Consider the following 21,484-nt stretch of genomic DNA (forward strand, 5'->3'; position numbering starts at 1 on the left):
TAGTGTGTAGTATTCATTCAAATTGGTAGACAAATGGTTAATTGAATAAAATCCAATATTTGATTTACAAATTTCGCAAATTTCTATTATATTTGACATACATTAGCTTTCTTTCTGCAATCAGTGCACGCGCTGTGCATGGGTGCCTGAGAGATAAGCATTAAGGACAAACAAAGAGCTATTAAAATTTATTTTCACTACCATACGACAAAGCTTCGCCCACGCAACTTTAATGCCTGTAATAATAATATTACAGTACAAGAATTGCAATTCCAGTGAAAATGCTGTTGTAACGTAATAAAATACGATTCGGTTACAGTCTAATATAATCATCCTAAACATTGTGATTCATATTTATAAGCAACCTAAGTAGGGGATCATTTGTCACTGCTATTAAGAGCGCAATTAAATTAATAATGTTGCCCAAAATTTCTCTCTTGAATTAATTTCTCGCACTAATAATATATTCCATTTTTCTGTGATATCACCCAATTGCTCTAAAGGCGGACGTTGTGCTCCAGCTACACTCATTGAGTGTCCATGTACGGTAGCTCCGTGTTTATTTACCACCTGTCATCCTGGAGAGAGCGAGAGCGAGCAAGATTGTTATTACGCTTCCCGGGAATTACATTGCTCATAATATATATTTTTCTTTTTCCTGTGGGGACCGTGCAGAAAGCCAGTGATTTGAATGAACGCTGGCTAGCCCAGTGAGTGAGTAGCTAGTGAGTAACGGTCCTGACGCGGAGGAAGAGGTACGATGTAGGCCACGTTGCTTTTTCACCAGCCAGGTGGCTGGTCTGCGTCTGACATCGCGCAGTCCAAGTCTCACAGCGGCCGCGAGAGCATCTTCCACAGCTTGCGTAACAGAAAAGCTGCTCGGACTATATTATGCACGCAGCTCGCGCCGACTTCTAAAATCAATCGTTCTCAAGACCAGCGGCAGCTCAGATTTTTTCTCAGTGAGTATCTTTTTTGCCATATATTTCAATGAGATTCAAAATTTTAACGTAACTTAAATTTAATAATATAATTTATTTTGATAGGCTCGAGAGAAATCTAAGATGTAAGATAATTTTGTAATAGTTATTAATTAAAAATATCTTGAAAATGATTTTGCTGGTAAGATGATATTATACCTGATAACATTTTCAAGTGATATTTTGTTAGGTGGGTAACATCCTGTAGAAATAATTTATTTTCTTTTCATTGCTTGAGAGATGAGACAACAAAATTTATAACAATTGGCAGCATCGCGATTTCAATAAAATAGATATATAGCATCCGCTTTCGTCCATTCAGCCGAAATTGACCTCAAAAAGTACAGTTTATCTTTTGTTTGTGACTCTTTCGAAGATCAAAAGCCTGCATATTATTCTGGCACGCACCTTTTTCGCGGAACAGCGTAAATGCACCGCTAAGTGTTGGTTTGAATCAGCCGTGTCACCTGAAAATGTTTCTGGCCCAAGCGCACGTTTATCAGCCTTTGGGTATAGGTTAGCGTGAACAATGAATTGGCTGCTGCGATTCATTAACCTTCCACTGAAAATTGACATTTAATGTTTCAGATGATGGCACCTCGAGTGAGCATTTCGTCTGCCAGGTTGATGCGGGGCGTGTTGACGCTGCTCTGCTTGGTTGCGTTCTGCTACTCATTAGAGGCAAGTTCCTAACTATTTCGACTAACAACCTGCAATTGCTTCCGTTTTGCCTCGGTTATTTGCGTGATTTTAGCAATTATTACTTTAATCTCAATGGCAGAACTGTACATATATACGTTTGAAATACGCGAGGTGGATAGTGATATTTGTCTTGCGTATTGTAGCGTATAAAATAATACAATATTTTCTAAATTGCTTCTCGTGAGTCGCTGATGATTACCTCGCCGTGCATGCGGTTTGATTTTTACTTAAACGTAATCTTGCGAGTTCTGTGAAGCGTGGACTGCCTCTAGCTAAAATAATTAAAATACAGCACTGTTATGCTACAGATAATTTCGTAATAATTTAAATATTTTAACTATAATTTAACCATTTATTTGATATAGCTTAAAATTATTCAAAGATCCATATATATATATATATATATATATATATAAATATATATATGTATGTAATTAGAAACAATAGCTATTATCGAATAACTGAACGCTCCAGTCAATATGGCCCTCCTATATTAAATATTCATTAAATGCTGGCAAAATTAAAATCAGGAAATCTGATTATAATAAGTTATGGTTATCAATTATTGAAGGTTGCATTCCTTCCTTAAATAGTTTTGGAGAGAAACAACTGTGCAACGGACGTGTGTAACTTATCCGACTTATTCCCGTATATACTTTGCATGATTGAGTGCACGTACACATATGCGCTTCTCTCCCATTATCATCCAACTTTTCCTCTTTCTCCGCACCTTCACGTACTCCTATTGTGCACCGGTGATCAACCCACTGACCAACCGAGTGAGCCATATCGATTTCCATCGACCTCTCAAGGAATTCACAATTATTATTATACACGCGCAACACAAAGGGACGCGCGCATAACATCTGCGCTCATCGTATTGACGTATAACTGTGTTTCGTCGGTCATCGTAACACAGCGTGCCAAAAATTTAAACGCACGCTCAATTAACCCAAAAATGCTGCTTGCTCTGTGATCTGACTGACGCGGAAACGAATCGCAATTTTCAGCTCTGATTTGTCAAACTCTATTAAACCTTTCGATACTGTTGCGTTCATTTCCCGTGAGAAGAAAAAAATCATTGACCAAATTACTATTTTTAGACCTAGACGCATGGACCATAACAACAAGGATAAATATATTATAAAGTAATTTAATTAGACGAATAAAATTCTACCTGTAAAAACTTATTTTTATTCAAAGATATAAGGAAATAATTTTTCCTACTCACCTTAGGAAAAAATGTTTGAAATTAATTATACGAATACACACATTAAAAATGAGATGACGTGTATATGATTTAACTCGATAATTTTAGTAAAATCATTTGGTTATTTGCGATGTCACATATTTTAGGCTTAATTGGGGCTTGCAGTAAGAAATAAGTCGCAATAACTTTGAAATTATCTGTTCCAGGATGACTATGACGATTATTATAGCTACGGAAAGAAGGAGAGCAAGAAGCGTCCATCCACTGCTCTCTTTGCCAGTGCGAAAGAGACGTCAATGGGGAACTTTGTCCGCCTGGTGGCTATGCGTCTAGTCTTCAGTCTTGCATACATGGTGGGCCTTGGTGACTGGGCCTCGGGCATCTTCAACGGTGCCCTCGCTCCCCCAGGCTCTGACTATGATGATTATGGAGACTACCGGGACGACGGCAATGACGACGATGACTATGGAGGAGCATTTGATTTCTAGTAACGTGTCACCGAAAACCAACAGTTTTTTTACAGTGAACCGCGTGTGCCCTACACCGCTGAATACATATAGTGTGCAAAAATGACTCTTTGCTGTTACCAAAACGAATATTCATATTAATTTATTTATTGCCTCTGTGCTTCTCACTAGTTATTTATCTCTTCATTTTAATTTATTCTCTTAAGTCCCAAGAAAATAGTGATTACAGTCTTAATTGAAACAAATACGCCAATGATATGTGACCATAGCAACTATTTAAATAGAAAAAGTTAATTAATAATGTTTTTGCTAAAAGGAACTCAATTTAAATAAATGACATTATAAATGAGCTCAATAGTATTTTATTTTTTTCTAATTGCAATATGACAATGAGAAAAGTCGATCAAAAATACAACCAATGTTCCTGATTGGTGTGACAATTTTTTTAGACTTCTAAGGTGTCTCCCAAAATTGTGACGTTATTTTGACTCCCCTGATTGAATTTGCACGAGAACTGTAAAATATGCATCGTTCTTGGTTGGTGTGTTCATTGAAGCGTTGTTTTGTCATTTGAAAACATCTATTAATATCAAAATCCCCTAATATTTACGGAGACCTCTCTTTGAAATCAAAATATAGCCAGTGGAAGTCAAAATTAATGTCCAATTTTTCGATAGAACATTCAGCATAGAATTATGACACCTGTGCCAACTTCATGGACAGAATACATGTGGAGAGCGTATAAATCAAATGACATTTGACACAGGCGTTTACATCGAATGTACATGAAGTAGAGAAAACAGTAGATTTTAGACAACAGGTAATAATAAAATCTTAAAAATTCAACAAACTGGTTACATAGAATGTACACGAAGTAGAGAAAACAGTAGATTTTAGACAGCAAGCAATAATAAAATCTAAAAAAAAATCAACAAACTGGGGACCCTGAGCCTGTGTTACCCCAGTTTACAGATTTTTACTAACCAAATATTAAAAATCACAGATTTAAAATGACTTTGGCATAAAATAAATGCAGCAGTTAAAATGCCTGAGAAACCTGAGAAACCGAAGAGTGTAAGAAAATGCGACAGTATCCTATTTATTTGGTGGTGAGTGCGGACCCATCGGCTTGTGGCTCTTCAAACTGCGCTGCTTTGCCACCAGTGGAGAGGGCCCTGAGGAAGAGTTGGAGCAGAGAACTGGAGATTGGTGCAGCAGCGAACGCGAGTCATTTGAGCAGCACGCGCCAAATCCGTCAACGTAGTCTGAACAGTTTTTTTTTTTAATTATTTCCAAACTCAAGTAATCCAGCTTCCCCTCACCTTTTTCTGTAGGAGATCCGAGTGTGAGGCTGGACATGGAGGATGACAGGTTCATGTTGGAGCTGACACTCAGCATGGAAGGGTACTGCGTGATCTCGCTGCCATCCTCCTCGACGTGCAGACACGTCTCAACCATCGCTTCAAGGCAGTTGACAAACAGCTGGGCATGCTCGGCGCAGCTGGCGCACTTGAATGGGCCAGCAAAACGCCAGAGACCGCCAAAGCCGCAAGACTGCAGATAGTGGAGCTGCTGTTGACTTGCGTCCTCGCAAGCTATCATGTTCTGGATGATGGCCTGCACCGCGCCAAGAATCTCTTGGTCGTGGCATAGAGTCAGCACCTTTTGGATGTTGGCGTCAAGTAAGCTGTGACTATTAGCGGAAAATGTTTAGAGAGGATAGTGATTATTAAAACCCGAGCTTTTCACTTACATTACGCCAAAAACTTTTGGAAAGACAATGGAAGCCTCAGCTAAATATTCGTAGAGAATTCTGGTCTCAGCGTCTTCAGTTGAGTATTTGGTAAGGGTGGCCAGAACCGTCAGCACCAGGGCTTGGGTTGGGAAGTCGTCGAGGACCTCTGGGTCCAGCAGAACGTTGTTTTCATTAGAGACAGAAACGCGAGCACTCCGAGCCTGCGGATAATAATATTTAACAAAACCAGTGAATGAAAATCAAACATTACCTGTTGCTGGGGTGGCGGTCGTGCTGCAACCACAGACCCAAGGGTACTCTGGTCCAGCAGCTCCCAGGACTTTTGACGCCTTGTTTGTAATGACTGCGGCTAAAAAGTAATTGCTTGTGAAAAAAGGATTGTATTAATAAGAGAAAAATACCTGTTGGGGCATGATTTGAGCCAAATCAGCAAGTCCACCTCCATTGCCTGCTTGCTCAGCTTGCATGACTCTGGCAACAGAGTGTCTTACGTGACAACGACTGCGTACTTCATCAGACACGGACACAAGAGCTGAAATCGATTTTATAAATTCACAAATTCAATTTGGAGCGTTTCGTCATTACCAGCTAAGTAAGCAACACTCTCTGGAGTGACTTCAAATTTATCCCTTTTTGCTGGTTTTGCCACTATTGCTAAGAGCATGGTCAAAACTCTTGTAGTTCTTGACACAGTAGTTGGAGAAGGGTGTCGGAACCCTTTGAGGAGATGCCCAACAAGTGCAAAGTGGAAATAGGCTGCTCCGAAATTAGGATCAGGATAATAGGAAAAAGGATAGAAGTCAGTCTTACATCTGAAGCTGAGACCAACTGCATGATCTAATTGTTTGAAATGCCACTCTAGTGGCTCCCTGGTTGCCATCATAATTGATTCAAGAGACTGCAAAATATTATAGAGATTTTAGTTTCCCACAATGGGACTGATTTTCTCAAGCGTTGCTCACCTTCGTCTCAAAAATACCCTGCGAATCAAGAGTGTGCAAATTCTGCTCCAGAAGTGCTAATCCTGAGGCGTAAAGGGACTGTTCGTCCAGCTGAAGAACGGACACAGCTACCCAAAAGAGAGCCCTGTGGATTGGAGAGTCCTGGTTCCAAAAAAATTAGAAATTGCAATTTCTTCATCGAGTGGCACTTGCCTGTCTAAGGAGTGGCTGCAGCCTAGTCAGACACATAATCAGCGCCTCAAGTAAGACCATATCGTTGAAGCTTTCCAGCGCTTTGACCAAAATGCGAAGGAGCTGCTTCACGTCGATGTCAGACGCGCCCTTGCTTATGCAACCAAAGACAATGAGTGCTCGTGGCTGCAGTGCAGGGTTGTAGCAGTAGGCGAAATTCTTTGAGAGAACCGTCCACGTTTGCAGCCAGTCGCATTCAGGAATGTCTCGCATGCACGCTTCCATTATTTCAAGCAAAGCGTCGACTATAACCTCCAGAGAGGTTAGTGAGAGCCGCTCCCTGTCTGCTTTAGAGCCTGAAAAGCTCCTCTCGCTGCCAAACCTATGACGAAAATCACATAAAAAATAGATCAGCCAAATGACTTAAAATTTGAAAACTTTTGTTTCATGTTGTCTCTTTAAAACAATTCATTCAAATACAAAATTTAAATTCATTGCTAAAATAAAAGTATCTCTAAGTAAATTCTTACAATTTGTCACTTGTGTGCCGGTAGCTGGAGCGAAAAGCAGTTACTGCTGCCGATTTCACTTTGCTTATGCCAAAAAGTAAGTAGAACTTTGGAAGAGAAAATTCATCGAGCGACAGCCTCAGGACCCTCAGTGTGTCCTCTGAAGATATAAATTAGTTAAAGTTAAATTATCTTTTCAGATCGTTGATTTACCTGAGAAGCTTGGAGTGGTACAGGTACAAAGGGAATGGATGATGTTGATGACAAGGCCATGGCACGAAGCTCGCATGCTCAGTGAACCACAGCAAACAAGGAAGCTTACGATGTGGAATAAGTACGGTAAGTGTCTGGCCACGTCCAAGCAGTTGTTAAACGACAACATGAGCAAGTAGCGGGCCAGGATTGCAATGTCGTCCCAGTTGACGTGCTGCTCCAACAGGGGGGTTGGCGATGTGCAAGTGCGGTCCAGAACCTTAATAAATTATTCAATTCAATTCAATTTATTTACTTTATAGCATGGTCTATACAGAGAACAGGAGAAGGTATCTACATGAGAGTGGCTGAACAATACTAATTTTGAGAATAATTACCCTGCAGAGCCTGCCAATGACCTTCTTGGCCACCAACTGGACATTCGCAGAGGCTAGGGCCACGGCTGTGTCTGCCATGACCTCAGCTTTGAAGGAGCCAAGACCAGCAGTCACTGAGCGTTTGATGAAACTGTCCAGGACCATGTCAATAAGCTCAGGAACCTTTTAATAGGAACATTGTCCATAAAATGGTTCAGGTTTAGAACAAAATGAGTAGACTCACTTGTCCTATACTCCCCCAGATCTTTGCTTGGATTGAAGGATACATTTCTACCTCTTCAATGGTTAAAGTAATCAGTTTGTCCAGAATAATGGCCACTTTGGTCCTCTTAGTCTCATCAGGGTGTTTGCAAAATCTGCAAAGAAATTTACGCTTACTTTCGCAAGCTAACTTTTTAAGATCAACTCACCTGACTAGATTAGCAAGCCATGGTGTCATATACTCTAAACACAAATGCTTCAGTTCAATTGTAGAGCCACGGAAGCCCTGAATGCATTCCTCCAGAAATTCCAGAGTCAAGTGTGGTTCGTTGTAGGCCAACTTTTCGCTGACCGATTTAATGAAAATGGTGTTGTTGCTTGGTATACACAGTCCTAAGAAAAAACCATACTCATGCCACGTTTGTGGTTAATTTAGTTTTAAATACCTGAGGTTTCCAAAAGCTGCCCTTCAATCTTCAAATCAAACGTAGCAGTGAGGGCGCACAACTGATTGTAAGCAGCAGTACGAAGGTTTGGGTCAGAAGAACCCAGGTTCAGCAAGGCCATATTCAAAAGGGTGCCAGGAACGTCTTTTGGTCTGATCTTTTGGTGCACTGACACAGTTTCCTGCAAGACAAATTTCAGTCACTGAATGAAATAAAATTATATAAACTTACGGGTTGTGACAGTTCCCAGCGGTTTCTAATGTGGATGACAGACTGAACAATGGTGTCACAATCGTTGTGGATGAAAGACAGCGGACCAGACTCGTTTGCTATTGTCAGAGTGAACTGATTGTCATCCACTAAGCAAACCTCCTCAATTTCCGAAGCGTAGTATACATCATTCAAAAGAATGGAGTGAGCCAAAACTTTAGTTTTTTCAGCACACGTAATTTGAATTGCAGTTGGTCCAACCTAAGCATGAATATGGTTTCAGCATCAATTGACCACCAAGTAATTAGAATCATTGATATACCTTGACTGCAACCTTGGTGTCTTTATGTGATAGTTTCAATGCATTATTGAAGACTTTGAGATCCTCATCAAGTGAGAGTGTAGCGCCTGGTAACTTTTGCTGCTCTGGCTCAATGTAGTCATTTAGCCGACCAGGCGCTTCAATAAATATCAGTTTTCTGTTTCCCTGCAAATTTAAAAATATTACTACAATGATAGCAAAATTTGATTTATTATTGAACTATTCACCTTTAAAGGTGCAAATATTCGATCATGATATTTGGTGTATTCTCGAACCCAAGAGTTGCAGTTGTAAATATATGCTGCATGCAAGTTTTCATAAGCAACCTCTGGCAAAACTGTGAACCACTTTTGCAAATACTCAGTCCTACAAAAAATAATATCGTTAGTGTTGACTTTTCACAAACTTTTGCTGAATTTCATACCGGAATCGATTATCACTGCAAGTGTGCGTAAAGTCAACTACAAGCTCAAATGGTGCATGACAAAATTGTTTCAAAGTCAAAATTACATGGTATATTAATAGATCGCCATTGGTCTCCCCAATTCTGTAATTAAGAATATTATATTTTCCAGCAAAGCCCTCAAAAGAACACTTACTTGTATCTTCTAGCAATATAATAAAATACGGGATTTCCTAGTTTAGAGGTGCCAGCTTGGTAGAAAATATTAAGTGATTTGATTGATTTGAACTCGTCCTTCTCAAGTATATTGTGCTTTGTCATGATTTCTTCAAATCTGCTGCTGGACATGTCCATCGAGCTCCAGCGGGAATAGGATGGGAAGAGTAGGCTTCTTGACAAGGGAATTCTTAAAACATTGACTATTAGTGAAAAAAACCCTGAGTGTACTTGACTTACTGAGAATCGACTGGCTTATGTTCAGGTGGACCAAGGTAGGCCAAAAGTGTAGCCATTTTATCGAAGGGCCTCCTTCCTACAGCTTTTTGATCTCTGCTGCTGGACAAGTAGTCTCCAATCCGCTCCTGATGGGACCACAGAAGACGATGTAAGGCGAGAACATTGCCGTCACTGATGAAGGACATGGTGTGGCTGGCTTGATCAACTGTCTCGCAGTCGGAGGCAATTTGAAAGAAAAATCTGTGTATGTTTTCCAATGAGGGGCCAAATTAGCGCTCAAGTACAATTTTTTACCTTCGCCCGTTCTCAAAGTTTGCCCTCAGGAAGTCGTTGAATGGAACCATGTGTTGTTCCTTACTGAATTCAACGTGATTTGCAATATTCTGCAATATTTTTGACATCAACATTAGACCTCTCTTTACTGAAGCAGGAGGTTGCCGACTGACAATTCCCATCTCAAGTGGGGAAACTGTTGTTTTTTTTATAAAATAGATTCACAGGGTTTAATATCAACAAAATGTTATACCAATTGCTGGATTGATAAACCGAAGGAAAATTACAGTCCCAACAGCTCCAATGTTGTTTTGCTGGAAAAGTGGGAATCTTTTTGTCAGCACTTGGTACAGACAGTGACACATGCTCCGCAACTGTGATGGAAATCTATTGATTTTAAATATAAATGAATTACCATCATTTAAAAATAACTTGGTATTAAATCACTTGTCTGCTGATGACACAATGGCGTCAAACACTCTTTGAGTGAGGGTGCGTAGGTTGTACCGGTTCTTCTCTATATCCTCAGTTGGATCGAGTCTGGCAGGGTCAACTTCAAAGGATGTTCCTGGTTCGTCAAGCAATGGCTGGATAAGTGGCTCAAGTAGGCATTGAAGGTATGAGGCGCCGTAGATTTTAAAGCAAAAGGCCATTATTTTACTGCCAAGAGAATTGCCCCTGAAAAGGGTCTGCATGCAGTCAGACACTTCCACTTCTCTGTAGAACATGTTCCACAAGAGTGGGCTGAGGAGATGCTTGGCGTCAAATAAAGTCACCAGAACTTTTGCTAACTCATCCTAAAAAGTGAATGATGGTGAAAAATTGAACAAACAATGGGAGCGTTGGCAAACCATTTGAGAGGTTGTCACTACATTTGCCAGTGCCATTGCTATTGGGAGTTCTCCTTTGTCACTGATCATGGTGACCAGCTGAACTAATTGCTCAAATCTATCTGCGAGAACTGTTTCAGCAAGAGTGTCGAATTCTGTGCCCTGCTGCAAAATTTTAGTAAGCACTTCCATGAATGCTGCTCTGGTTTGCAAGTCTCGGTTGTATCCCAGATCTATATATCAGTTTATTATCAAATATAATCCATACATTTAACATTACAAAATAGGTTCTTACCAATGGAATGCATGAGGCCACTGTCAATGTTGGCCGACAGCAAATTGGACATAGCTTGGATGGTGACGTTTCTCAAGGTGTTCAATTTGCCAGCAGACATCCTCTGCCTGGACATGTCCTTCTCCAGTTCTTGTGCCTCATTACAGTCATTCATTAGGTTCATAAAAAGCGTAAAATATCTAATGATGAATTAATAATACTTTTAGTAAACTAAAAATTAAATAATTAAAATTTTACTTTAAAAACAGCTGGCTCTTAGCTTCCATCAGGTCACCGCGATCAGACTCCTCGGGCTGAAGAGGCAGGCCCCTGAGAAGAGCAGCAACTGCCTCCATGCAAGCTTGATCCAGATCCCTGGTCATTATGGAGACATCTCCTGACGATGGTGGCTGGATTTGGTGAGAAGTGCCCATGACCCAATCGGTCAAGTACTCGACCAGTTTGTTTCTGAATTTCATTTCCTGCCTGAAGGCCAAATCATCCCTCCTCTTCATCATGACCTCCACAAGTTGGCACAATTTTGTTTTGATGTGAATGGCATGGACAGTCATGTTAAGGTGTCTGACGTAGCGGACGATTGCCAACATCATGCCCTCAATCGATGTTGCACCAAGGTGTTCGGATGGCTGGTCAGTTTTGCTCTCCAACACGTTTTTCATGATAAATATGGTATGCTCAATAAATTGAGTGTTAACATCAGACTCAACCACCTGAAAAATTCTGTAAGTGAAGCAACAAATAAAGTTAAATATTGCTCACCTGTCCCTGAGAGTCAAAGAATTTTTCCACGATCGATTTTATCTGGTCGAAAAGAATAGGATATAGTGCTGGGTGCATGTCGTGGCCAACAAGTTCTTTGACATGCTTTTGAATTTGAGCCCCAAATTTCTCATTGCTGCAGACCAGGAGACGCAAGAGTTGACCAACGAATCTATTTCAAGATTAAATTCAATGCCAACCAGCCTTTTTAAAATATTAAGAAATATAATATATACTGAGTCACAGGGCAGTATTGGACATCCTGTCCACCAGGAGGAAGGACGCTGACTTTTCTGCCTTCAGAACTTCCTGAGACTGATGATGTCGAGGAGCTAGCGCTCAGTGCTGGTCGAGAGGACGACTTACGTTGCAAGCATACTCCACCCAGAGCGCACAAAAATCCAGTCATGTTGGCCCATTCGTTTATTTGATCCTTCAAGATTACATTTATTATTTAGTTACTTTTTAATAGTAAAGTTAATTTTACCTCCAACTCATGCTCGGAATTGTGGTGCGATGCTCGGCGTTTGCCCATTGCTCGGTGGAAAGCTTCCACTTGACTTTCATCGAGTTTTGTCTTCGGATATGAGGTGAGCAGACGGGTGCTTGCTTCCCAATTCCGGAAAGTCTCCTCCCAAGCCTATAAAGAACATGGTAACGTTCACCTAAATAAATATCAATAGATTTACAGGTTGAACTCCATTGACGCAGTGCTCAATTTTCCTCAGCAGAGCCATGATCTGTTTCTGCAGCGCAGCTCGACCTAATTCAATAAATACGAGTTTTACTAAAAAAATCAGTTCCTGGGCCAGACATTAAATCATGTAAACGTGATTTTGATTGACGAATTGAGAGAAGCACCAGCGAAAGCAAACATTCACAGTGGAAGCAGAGAGTACGAGGGAAAGAGAAGCAAAGAGAGGGAAAAAGTGAAGGTGCTAAAAGCCTACCATTGCTTTGTTCCCTGCAGTAAACACGTGAAGAGTCCAAGCTGGCTGCAGGCCAGACAGCAGATTAGTGAGTAAAGAAAGAGTAAGAAGAAGCTAGCCTCTGATGAGGGGTGTGGATTTAAGGATCGCTTTGCTCAAAACACAAAATGAGTGTAAGTACCTGTGGTGAGAAGGGTTGACGCGGCAGCCAGTTCCTGGTAAACCGTGTAGTTAGGAAGAAGGGTGGTGGCAGCTGCTCCTTCATCAGTGCCACAACGTACGTCAGCTTCCTCGCAAAGCAGAGCGAAGCAAGACATGGCAACGACCACTGCCTCCAAGTCGATACTCCACAAATACATGAAAAACACCACCTATTAACGGTTTAATTAGAGGCCTGATTTTTCAATTAAAACTATCGCACCTCAAGTTTAATTTGAGCTTGTTTGCATATGGCTATGTGACTGCCGACGTGGGCATAGTCCTTGTGCCGCAATAAAAATGCATTTCTGCAGACCAAAATCTCGCGCAGCCACTTGAGGATATCTGAGTAGTTCATGATTTGATGCTGAATCAACTTCTGTGAAATGGAAAACAACACTTGGGAGCTGACATCCCAGAAGGTGTTTATAGGCGCCTCGGGGTTCCACATTTCTATTTTATCAGGATGGTGGAGTACCAACAGCGCTTCCATGGCCTCCTGAGCCACGTCTGGCATAGTTGGTTGGTGCACCAAAGAGACGAGCCCGTTGATCAACTCAAGAGTCGAGCTTTGGATCTCATGTCCAGCCTTTCCTTGGTTCTAAATTAAGAAAACTCAAGAATTTTGTAAAATTAATCAAAGCTCAAGCACTCACATTCAGCATCAGCATTGGGTCAGCGTGGATGAGGCGCACCATCCAAAGCAGGAGGTTTTTATAGCTAGGCACCTCTTCACCCTTCTCTCTGAACTTGGAATTTCCAGGGCCTTTTAAAGCCAAAGACTATTTGAACAAGTTTGAAAAAATTCAACTGCTAATTAATTTTAGTAACCTGAATCATTCTTAGCGGCGTGCTTGATATGCAGCCTTGAGTTACTTTGTTCAATGTGTCCGTAAACATGCTTCTAAGCTCTGAGGATTTGTTGTAAACTAAATCGATTTGGGGCCACCATGGAAGTCGAGGTTGAGTGATTATCCTTTGAATATTTATTAATTAATTCATAATTAATTACTAATAATGCTGCTCATTTACCTGAATAAGGAGCTGACCAATACCAGGTGGTAAGTTGGTGGGGAATTCGGATTCAGGCAAACTTTGAGTGCCTCATTATTGTGGGGCTTAATACGAAAGCAAGAGACAAAGCAGTCAATCATGAGATCAATATCATGCGCCATAAAAGTCTGTCCTCTAGAAAACTGCTTAGGAGGACTGAAGAGCAAGGTCTGAAAGCAGATCAATTAGTAATCCAGCGTATTTATTGCAGAAAATTCTCACTTTGAGATCATTTATGATGCTTTGTACTAAGACAAATGCAGTGTGATTGGAATCAAATATATTATTAATGTATGTGGAGGCTTTGCACAGTTTGACGCAGGTAACTGCTGCGGCCTCAGTTTGCTGTTTGGAAGCGCCATGAGATCCCACAGCCCTCTTGACGACATCAATGAACTGCTTCTTTTTGGAGTGGCGTGGCGAACAAGGAGCGCCGCTGTCTGCATTCATTATCTCCTCAAGCACTTTCTGCACATTTGCATAATGCTACTTCAGCGAATTCTGGGTAAAATAAATTAATTTACCGGCGACAGGAGAAGAAGGACTATTTGAAGGGGCCACACTGCCGCTCTACCCTTCTTGTTGTCAGCGAATCCGTCGAGAATGTCAAAAAGAACTTCGCAGTTTTTTGATAAATCTTCATTAGGATTTTTCTGCAGCTCAGCAAACTCCTGAGGATACGTGTCCATCCAGTTCCAGATGGCTTTCTCTAAGGAGTTAATCAGCACCAAGTGTGCTGATTTTTTCAGCAGACGAAACTTGGCGTTGGTTTCTGTTTATATATGGATATTAATTTTATAATTAATTATACTTTAAAACAATATATTTACCACTCAAAAGCTTTGCCAATCTGACTGCATCAACATTGATGTGCTGAATCAGCTCCAGGTCACTGTAATCTGGATTTTCATCATTGCATGCGCTCAGCTCTTGGAGCCTTAGAAAGAATCATAAAATAATTTATTTTTTAAACAATTTGAATTTGGTACTACCTGGCTGAAATTCTATTGAAAACAGCATTGAAAAAGTTCAAGCTTAGAGCAAATAGAACCTTGGAGGCTAAATTCTTCACGTTCACGCAATTCGCAGCCTCGTGGATGGGATCTACCAATGTAATACATTATATAATATTTTATCTTATTAAATTTTTATTTACCATTGCCAATGAATTGGCAAATTTCTCTTAGCAGCAGTTTAACATTCATGTTTTCGTCAAATCTGGCTGTGTCTTTAGGTTGTCCGCTCAGACACTGCTCTAGGGTGTCCAATACAATGAGTAAGCTTTCGTTTAAATTGCGCTCATAGTCTGGCCCGTGGGGACGAGGACCACTAATCAAACACTGCCGGGAAATAAAAAAGTCAATACCCCTATAGACGGAATTAAACACCCGTATTTTACCAATTCATTGACCCTCTGCAAAATTTTGGTCAGCCCAGAAATGACTAGAGAGAACCGGTGCCTGCTGATCTCGATGAGGCACCGCTTGTTCTGGTCCATATTCACCCTGGAATGCGTGGTGAGAGGCCCTGTCCGGCATGGCAGCTGCATAAAGTGGAGAGAATGAGCACCGAAACGAGCGCCAGGCGGGATTTACCTGTTCCTCGAAACGGATGATAAGCGACGACACCCATTCGACGGGTTTCTGAGTGGCCATCTCAAGGTGCCTCCAAGCTAGGGCACTTCCATTGAAGGCCCACCGTCCGCAGCAACAGGGGGGCGATACGACGACCGCCTTTGCCTGGGCCTGCCGCGAGCTGCTGCTCTTGCTTCTCAATGAAACCCGAATCAATCAATGAGCAGTGGTGTCAGCTTCTGCGACTGCGCCCGCCCACGCAAAAATAAATACGGCCGGGTGGAGGGCGAGGAAAGGGCCTAAGCAGGGGTGCTGCGCTGTTGCCGCGCGGCTAGGGCTGCAGATCCAACCCCTAAGTGGCGGGAAAAAGTTTGCAGGGGAAGGAATACATTGAGCGATGACTCAAAGTGCAAACGTCAATACAAAGCTGTATGAATTGCAGCACACGGTTTATACCTTTGAGAAATCTTGAATGAGAAAAACTATTCCATAAACGGCAAAAAGGCTTGAGGATAAAGAATAACAAAAAAATATTATTATTATAATAAACAGCCTATCTCTTCCTTCTTTCTTATCCGTTCATTGTGGAAACGCCAGTTCCGTCTTATGAATTCTATGAACTTAATAATTAAAAGTTTATTTTTTAAGTTTATTTTTTTAATTTTATCAGAATGCAGACAAAATTTACTATAACAATGAAGAAAATAAAAAAAACAAATATAGGTAACACGGATGAGAAGATTTTTCCAAGTTTCCCATATATTTTTTCTATTGGCTGGATGTTGTGTCTCATGTCAAATTTTTTCTACACACTATTTTTTGAAATTATAAATTAGAAAAAGAATAATCTAAAAGATTGACCAGTTCAGAAGAGAACAATCAATAAATTCTAACGTAATATTACGCAGCTGGAATTTGCAATTAGATCAAAAATTATTCGCATGGCTAAATTTATTTGTGTGTTCTGTGAGTCGTTGCGCGTTTTTCCTCAGTTCAAGAGCTAATAATGAAAAAAATCGCAGCAACGCACACGATTGCACTCGAACTGGAGGGTTGGCACACTGCGGAGTAAAAATAAAGCAATCGGAAGCAGTGGGGGACACATTTGCATGAGTGCGTGCGCGGTGTTCGCGTTCGCTCGCCAAGCAGACTTGCACACTTTTTAAGACAAGGAAACCGAAGTGTGCACAACAACAAGAGCATAGGCTTTAAGTTTGAGCACAAACACTTCATTTGCGAAACAATGAAGAGCCAAGAACAAAACTACAGAGTAATAAATTTCGGCTTACAAATGCAAGCAAAAAATATTCCAGGACAGTTAACATTGAGCGCTCCAAGTGGAAAATTTTTCTTTGGTCTTGTGAATGCATTTATGTCTTGAATTTAACTTTTTGCAAAGGGTTGTGTCAAAACAAACTGTAAAGGAATAAAAGAAGTTATTTATGGCTTAATTCAAGCGTGATTAAATTATTCAAAATGTTTATTATTTCTTCATCGCTGGTTGATGAAAAAATACAATTTATTGCTGTGGTCACGTGAGAGGACAAAATATTCGTGGATATGCAAGGGGGATCATTTATCCCCTCATCAAATCTCATCGCTTCATGGTTCCTTCTTATGAACTCTTCTTTTTGGTATCAATACGTTTAAAATTTACATATTATTGGTCCGTAATTTTTAAAATGCAAATCGCAATTTTTCAACAATAGTGACATCCAAGGAGAATCGAACGAAAGTGTGAATGTGAGTTCATATATGCATTAAAATGCATGAAATACGTTGGAATAAATTAGACGAAACTGCAATTTTCCGAGTCAATGCAGCTTGCCGCAGAAATCATTTTCCACTTGATAGAACCAACAACTCAATAAACGAAACGTTTTTACAATAGAGCCCTGGTCACTCATTTGACCCTGGGTCAGATTAACGAAGCCACCGATCTCAATAACAGTTATAAAAAAAAACACGAAAAACCTTGTGTTTGTAAGGGGTATTGGACTGAAAAATAAGAATTGGCGTCCGCGAAAGAGACGTAGTGAAAAGAAGGGGACATGGGTCTGCTGCTGACATAGTAAATTTAATTTTTCAACCCATTTGAGGCGAGATTGTGACAGAAAACGAAATTTTTTGCCTCCGTGAAGCACGAATTTATGTGAATTTAAGTGATTAACTTGGCGTGACTCGCAGCTTCCCTCTTATCACCCCCAGTTTGCTCTTTGAATATGATCGCCGGCGGCGGATACTTTTCACGCGCCAAGCATTATTGACATCTTTATTGTCATTATTTTGAGTGCGTTTATTGAAAACTGCTCAAGCACAAATAATCAGAAAATCTGAGCTACTCGATAAGACGCGCGCAGCGTGACGAATTTATTAAGTGCTTCGATGCATTTCTGATTTGAAAAACGGGTAAAACCTGAGCTTTACGTGACGGAAATAGTGCAAAAGAGTGCAAATCCACGAAAATAATATACCAGACAAAGCGTGAATTGCTCAACCCTTTTAAATTCTCTCGCCCTGATCGGATTGCACTAGAAAAAAAACCACCGTTTTGCGGAGCAGGGAGTTCCCACAGATTGTCTTTTGCAGTCCAACATATCAAATCTTTTAGTAATGTCAACGGACTCCTAGTTATATATTTGACAACCTCCAAATGTGTATTTGAGATGTCCAGTTTCCGGCAGCTTGCGTCATAATTTGTATTTATCCTTTGAGGAATCGAAAATCCGTTCCCTAAATTTATTTTTCCCTGCTGATAAATGGTGGGGAGTGGCGTGTTTTGATCAGAAATTTTGCCTGCTGAGCAATTTATGATTTTGATTGTTCGCCGCTTTTCTCATTCTTTTCATTTCTTGTCGCCGCGCCACTGGCAGCTGACTGAAGGCGAGGGACGCTACAGCATTGATTTGATATAACACAAAATGTTTAGAGAGACTGCTGCGTTTGGTTCATTGTGTTCCGCAATCAGGACTCTCTAACTCGCCGCGTGTAAAATATGGATGATGCATCTCGCGTTATGAATAGCGCAGCGAGAATCATACACACAACAAAGTGTGCACGATTTTGTGTCAATGTCAATCGCATCAAAGCAAATGTGAAACAAACCCCTTGGAAGACGTGGCCAGTATGAAATTTCATCATGCTCTTAACGCTTTAGATGCCCAAGGTCCCAGGCATAATATATAAATTTCTCCAGCGAAGATGAGAAAATAATTTGCATTTAAAAATTTTGCAAGATTTAATATAAATTTACTCCTTTTTATGTGAAGTTAATTTCAAAAGAAAAAAATATGTGCAGAAACCGAGGATAGCTTAAACAAGCTGTGTCTAAACTGAAAGGGGTGATATTCAGCTCCGAAAAATATTGTTCTTTGCTTATAATTCATGAAAATGACAAAATTCAACAAAAGTTTAATATTAAAGGGAAAAATAATTTGATGCCAGAATATTTGCAATTAAATAACTAGAAACTTCACGAAATTTTCCATAAGCTGTCGATTCGAAACATGCAGTAATTTTAAATTTCACAATCAGACGTCTGTCAATCCTCCAGCCATCCCGACCCCGCCGGTCACAATAACCCCCTTTGGAGAGGGCCCGCCAATGCACCCCTGCGCGAACGTCTGACGTCTGAGTGGTGCGTGTCTCGCCCCCCCCCCCCCCAAGACCACCCAGGGCAGGCTGGGACGCACATACGCCGACAAAGAATAACGTCGCTCCCAACTCCTGTCTGGCGGATCGAACCGCGCATGCAAATCACGCAAAATCAATTTATCTCCGTCACTCCTGGTAGCTGTTGACCATTCACCACAATGGCCAACAATGCAACTCAAGGTGCATCTTGTTGTAGCGGTTTGTCGTTTGGAAAGTCGTAATAAGAAAATACTGAATTCAAGTCTTTGATGGATTGAACTGTTATTCGCCCGCTAAAGAAGCTCTTTCTCCGCCAAATAATACAATCACAGATTAAAATTAGCGTAGCATCAATGCGATTCTATGTAGTAACAGGCAACGGCAGGCATAGATTGTAAAACGATGACTCCAAAAATTCACTCAGTTCGTACCAACGAACCCATCCATCTGCTTGCAGTTTTTCAGTAGTCGTGGCGGTCCCAGCAAAGTGGGGATCCTAAGAAAAATTCCCTTTCAGTCTCGAAACACGAGTTAAATCAGTTTGTTAGCCAACCACAATCAGCAAGTGGCCTGCTCTTTCGCCGACGATGCACTTAGAGGAGCAGTCCAAGTTCCCGCCGGCCATGACAGGCCCTCCTCCAGACGCAAAGTGTTTTCGCAAAACGTCAATTTTGTCTTGCAGAGCCGCACCGGACGACATATGAATTATTCGGCAATCCCAGTTGTACAAGTGGCTTAAAATATAGGTCGCCTAGAAAAGTTTGCGCGTCCCCGAAAATGTATCAAACGTCAGCATTAAATACCTCAACGCTTCCGATCCACTGTCTGGAGTTTCGGAAGCTGGCCGGCTTGTCTTCCATTTCAACGAGCATGTTCTGAATTTCTGGAATCGATGGAACTGCTGGCCCTTCCTTTTTATGGTTGAGTTTTAACCATGAGCAAATTGTCTGCAGAGTTCTATACCCGCAACCCCAACCCTGAAAATCAAATCAATCATTACAATTTAATAAAAAAAATAAATTTTCAAATAAAAGGTACCACAAACAAAATAGCAATAGAAAAAACTAATGCGAGTAATCCTCCTAATTTACTAAGAGTGGAACGTAAAATTGCATAGGAAAATAAGAAATATCACTCAGGCTGAATTTGGGCAGGTGTAACTAGAGGGTTAGCTGGAATAAAATTATCTGGGTTTAATAAAGTCAAAAGTATTAAAGAGGCTAACATGAAAATAAACCCTAAAATATCATTAATAATATAATCTAAGGGTTTCATTGAGATAATTATAATTGAATGACAATAATTAACTGCTGGTACTGAAAAATGCGAAAAATATACTTTGGTTAGCCCTAATTTTAAAGTTGATTTCATATTGATAGCTCGTATCATGAACTGTGGTGTAAGTATTAATAATTAAAACAACATTAATTTAATCTTACTCCTGATAGCCTAGTCCTAGACTTTTTAAATGATAGTTTAAATTAAATGACAAATAATTCACTCCACGTGCGGAAGGGACGAACGCCTACCAGGAGCTCAATTGTGCCTAGCCTGAGAATAAGAGCTTGCAGAACAGGAATTTTGTGAATACTTATCCCACTTGAAAAAAATTTAGCTGTTGCTTCGTTGCTCTGATCCTGATGAGAGAAATAACTCATTCTTTAGTCATTTTTTAATTTCTAACATTCTAATTTCGGTTTTGGGGGTGATTTTTGCGCCATCGAACGAAGGAGGATTATAGTGATTTTCTGCGTATCATACATATAAAAAAGGGTAAAAATTATTATTTTTTTTTTTTGAACAAAAAGATCAAAACACACAGAGACACTTAACTACTATTTTAAAAGCTAAATTTTTCCACGTTCTTTTAGAGTTACTGTCATCCAGATTTAAATATGTTAGAATCATTGATGTATTTGTGCCTGAGTTAAGAAAGACCTTCAAATAATTACAATGACACGTACATTTATTATGTCTTAACCTAACCACCAATTAATTACCTTGTCATTGAAGCCGTCGCAGTTGTAATGATAGTAATGATAGTCTCCCTGCACTCTCGTTTCGCAAACCCTGTCATGCCACGGATAGATCACGTTCCGGTCCACGTTAGTCAGCAGCATGATAATCTAGTCACTATTACAGGGCAAAACTCTTGTCCGCAATAATTATTGCAAATTTCAGGACGATCGCCAAGACCAGATGTTGACGCCGGCACGCTGTTTTGTTTACGTTCACAAGAAGGAGGCGTGCCAGGCAAGACGTCACCACGCAAGTGCGGCACTCAAATCTAAAACAGATCGCGCGTTGGGAAAAATGAAAAATTTAATAATAAGTTGCCATAATTGTTAAATTTGATCACAACGCGAGTAAAAATTTAGCGAGAAATTAATGATATTGAAATACGAAAAAATGTTCTTACATACTGATTACGAAGAGTTAGAGCCATCAAATTAAGAAGCCATAAAAACTCAAAATTTTCATCAAACAGATTAAAAAAATTATGTTTTCAAAGAAGTAGTGCATTTTCATCAAAGCTGTATTAAAAAATGTTTCAT

The 21,484-nt window shown here is 40.3% G+C and overlaps 2 protein-coding genes across 3 annotated transcripts; one reads left to right on the forward strand and one right to left on the reverse strand.

The window, feature by feature from the left end:
• Positions 1-434: 434 nt before the first annotated feature.
• Positions 435-3,709, forward strand: LOC135935053 (uncharacterized). The gene is made up of 3 exons (XM_065477110.1): positions 435-962; positions 1,569-1,661; positions 3,099-3,709. Exons 2-3 carry the CDS (start codon positions 1,569-1,571, stop codon positions 3,378-3,380), a joined length of 375 nt encoding a protein of 124 aa, XP_065333182.1. The 5' UTR covers positions 435-962; the 3' UTR covers positions 3,381-3,709.
• Positions 3,706-19,834, reverse strand: Nf1 (neurofibromin 1). 2 transcript variants are annotated; one of them, XM_065477108.1, is made up of 44 exons: positions 19,733-19,834; positions 15,318-15,489; positions 15,122-15,265; positions 14,879-15,062; positions 14,715-14,826; positions 14,553-14,659; positions 14,247-14,494; positions 13,945-14,190; positions 13,702-13,892; positions 13,501-13,645; positions 13,326-13,451; positions 12,893-13,270; positions 12,653-12,842; positions 12,493-12,537; positions 12,232-12,305; positions 12,030-12,182; positions 11,779-11,975; positions 11,543-11,714; positions 11,021-11,493; positions 10,784-10,962; positions 10,510-10,721; positions 10,106-10,455; positions 9,912-10,045; positions 9,680-9,854; positions 9,386-9,625; positions 9,126-9,335; positions 8,951-9,073; positions 8,754-8,892; positions 8,527-8,691; positions 8,226-8,465; positions 7,995-8,175; positions 7,758-7,941; positions 7,571-7,703; positions 7,348-7,509; positions 6,971-7,229; positions 6,779-6,917; positions 6,270-6,630; positions 6,078-6,218; positions 5,701-6,013; positions 5,517-5,647; positions 5,366-5,464; positions 5,113-5,315; positions 4,682-5,052; positions 3,706-4,624 (listed from the first exon to the last, which is right to left on the reverse strand). In XM_065477108.1, exons 2-44 carry the CDS (start codon positions 15,375-15,377, stop codon positions 4,455-4,457), a joined length of 8,259 nt encoding a protein of 2,752 aa, XP_065333180.1. In that variant the 5' UTR covers positions 15,378-15,489; positions 19,733-19,834; the 3' UTR covers positions 3,706-4,454. The 2 variants fall into 2 exon arrangements, with proteins under 2 accessions (XP_065333180.1, XP_065333181.1); XM_065477109.1 differs by lacking the exon at positions 12,493-12,537.
• Positions 19,835-21,484: the final 1,650 nt, after the last annotated feature.

Source organism: Cloeon dipterum, chromosome 2 (genome assembly GCF_949628265.1).
Source record: "Cloeon dipterum chromosome 2, ieCloDipt1.1, whole genome shotgun sequence".
Taxonomy (NCBI): Eukaryota; Metazoa; Arthropoda; class Insecta; order Ephemeroptera; family Baetidae; genus Cloeon; species Cloeon dipterum.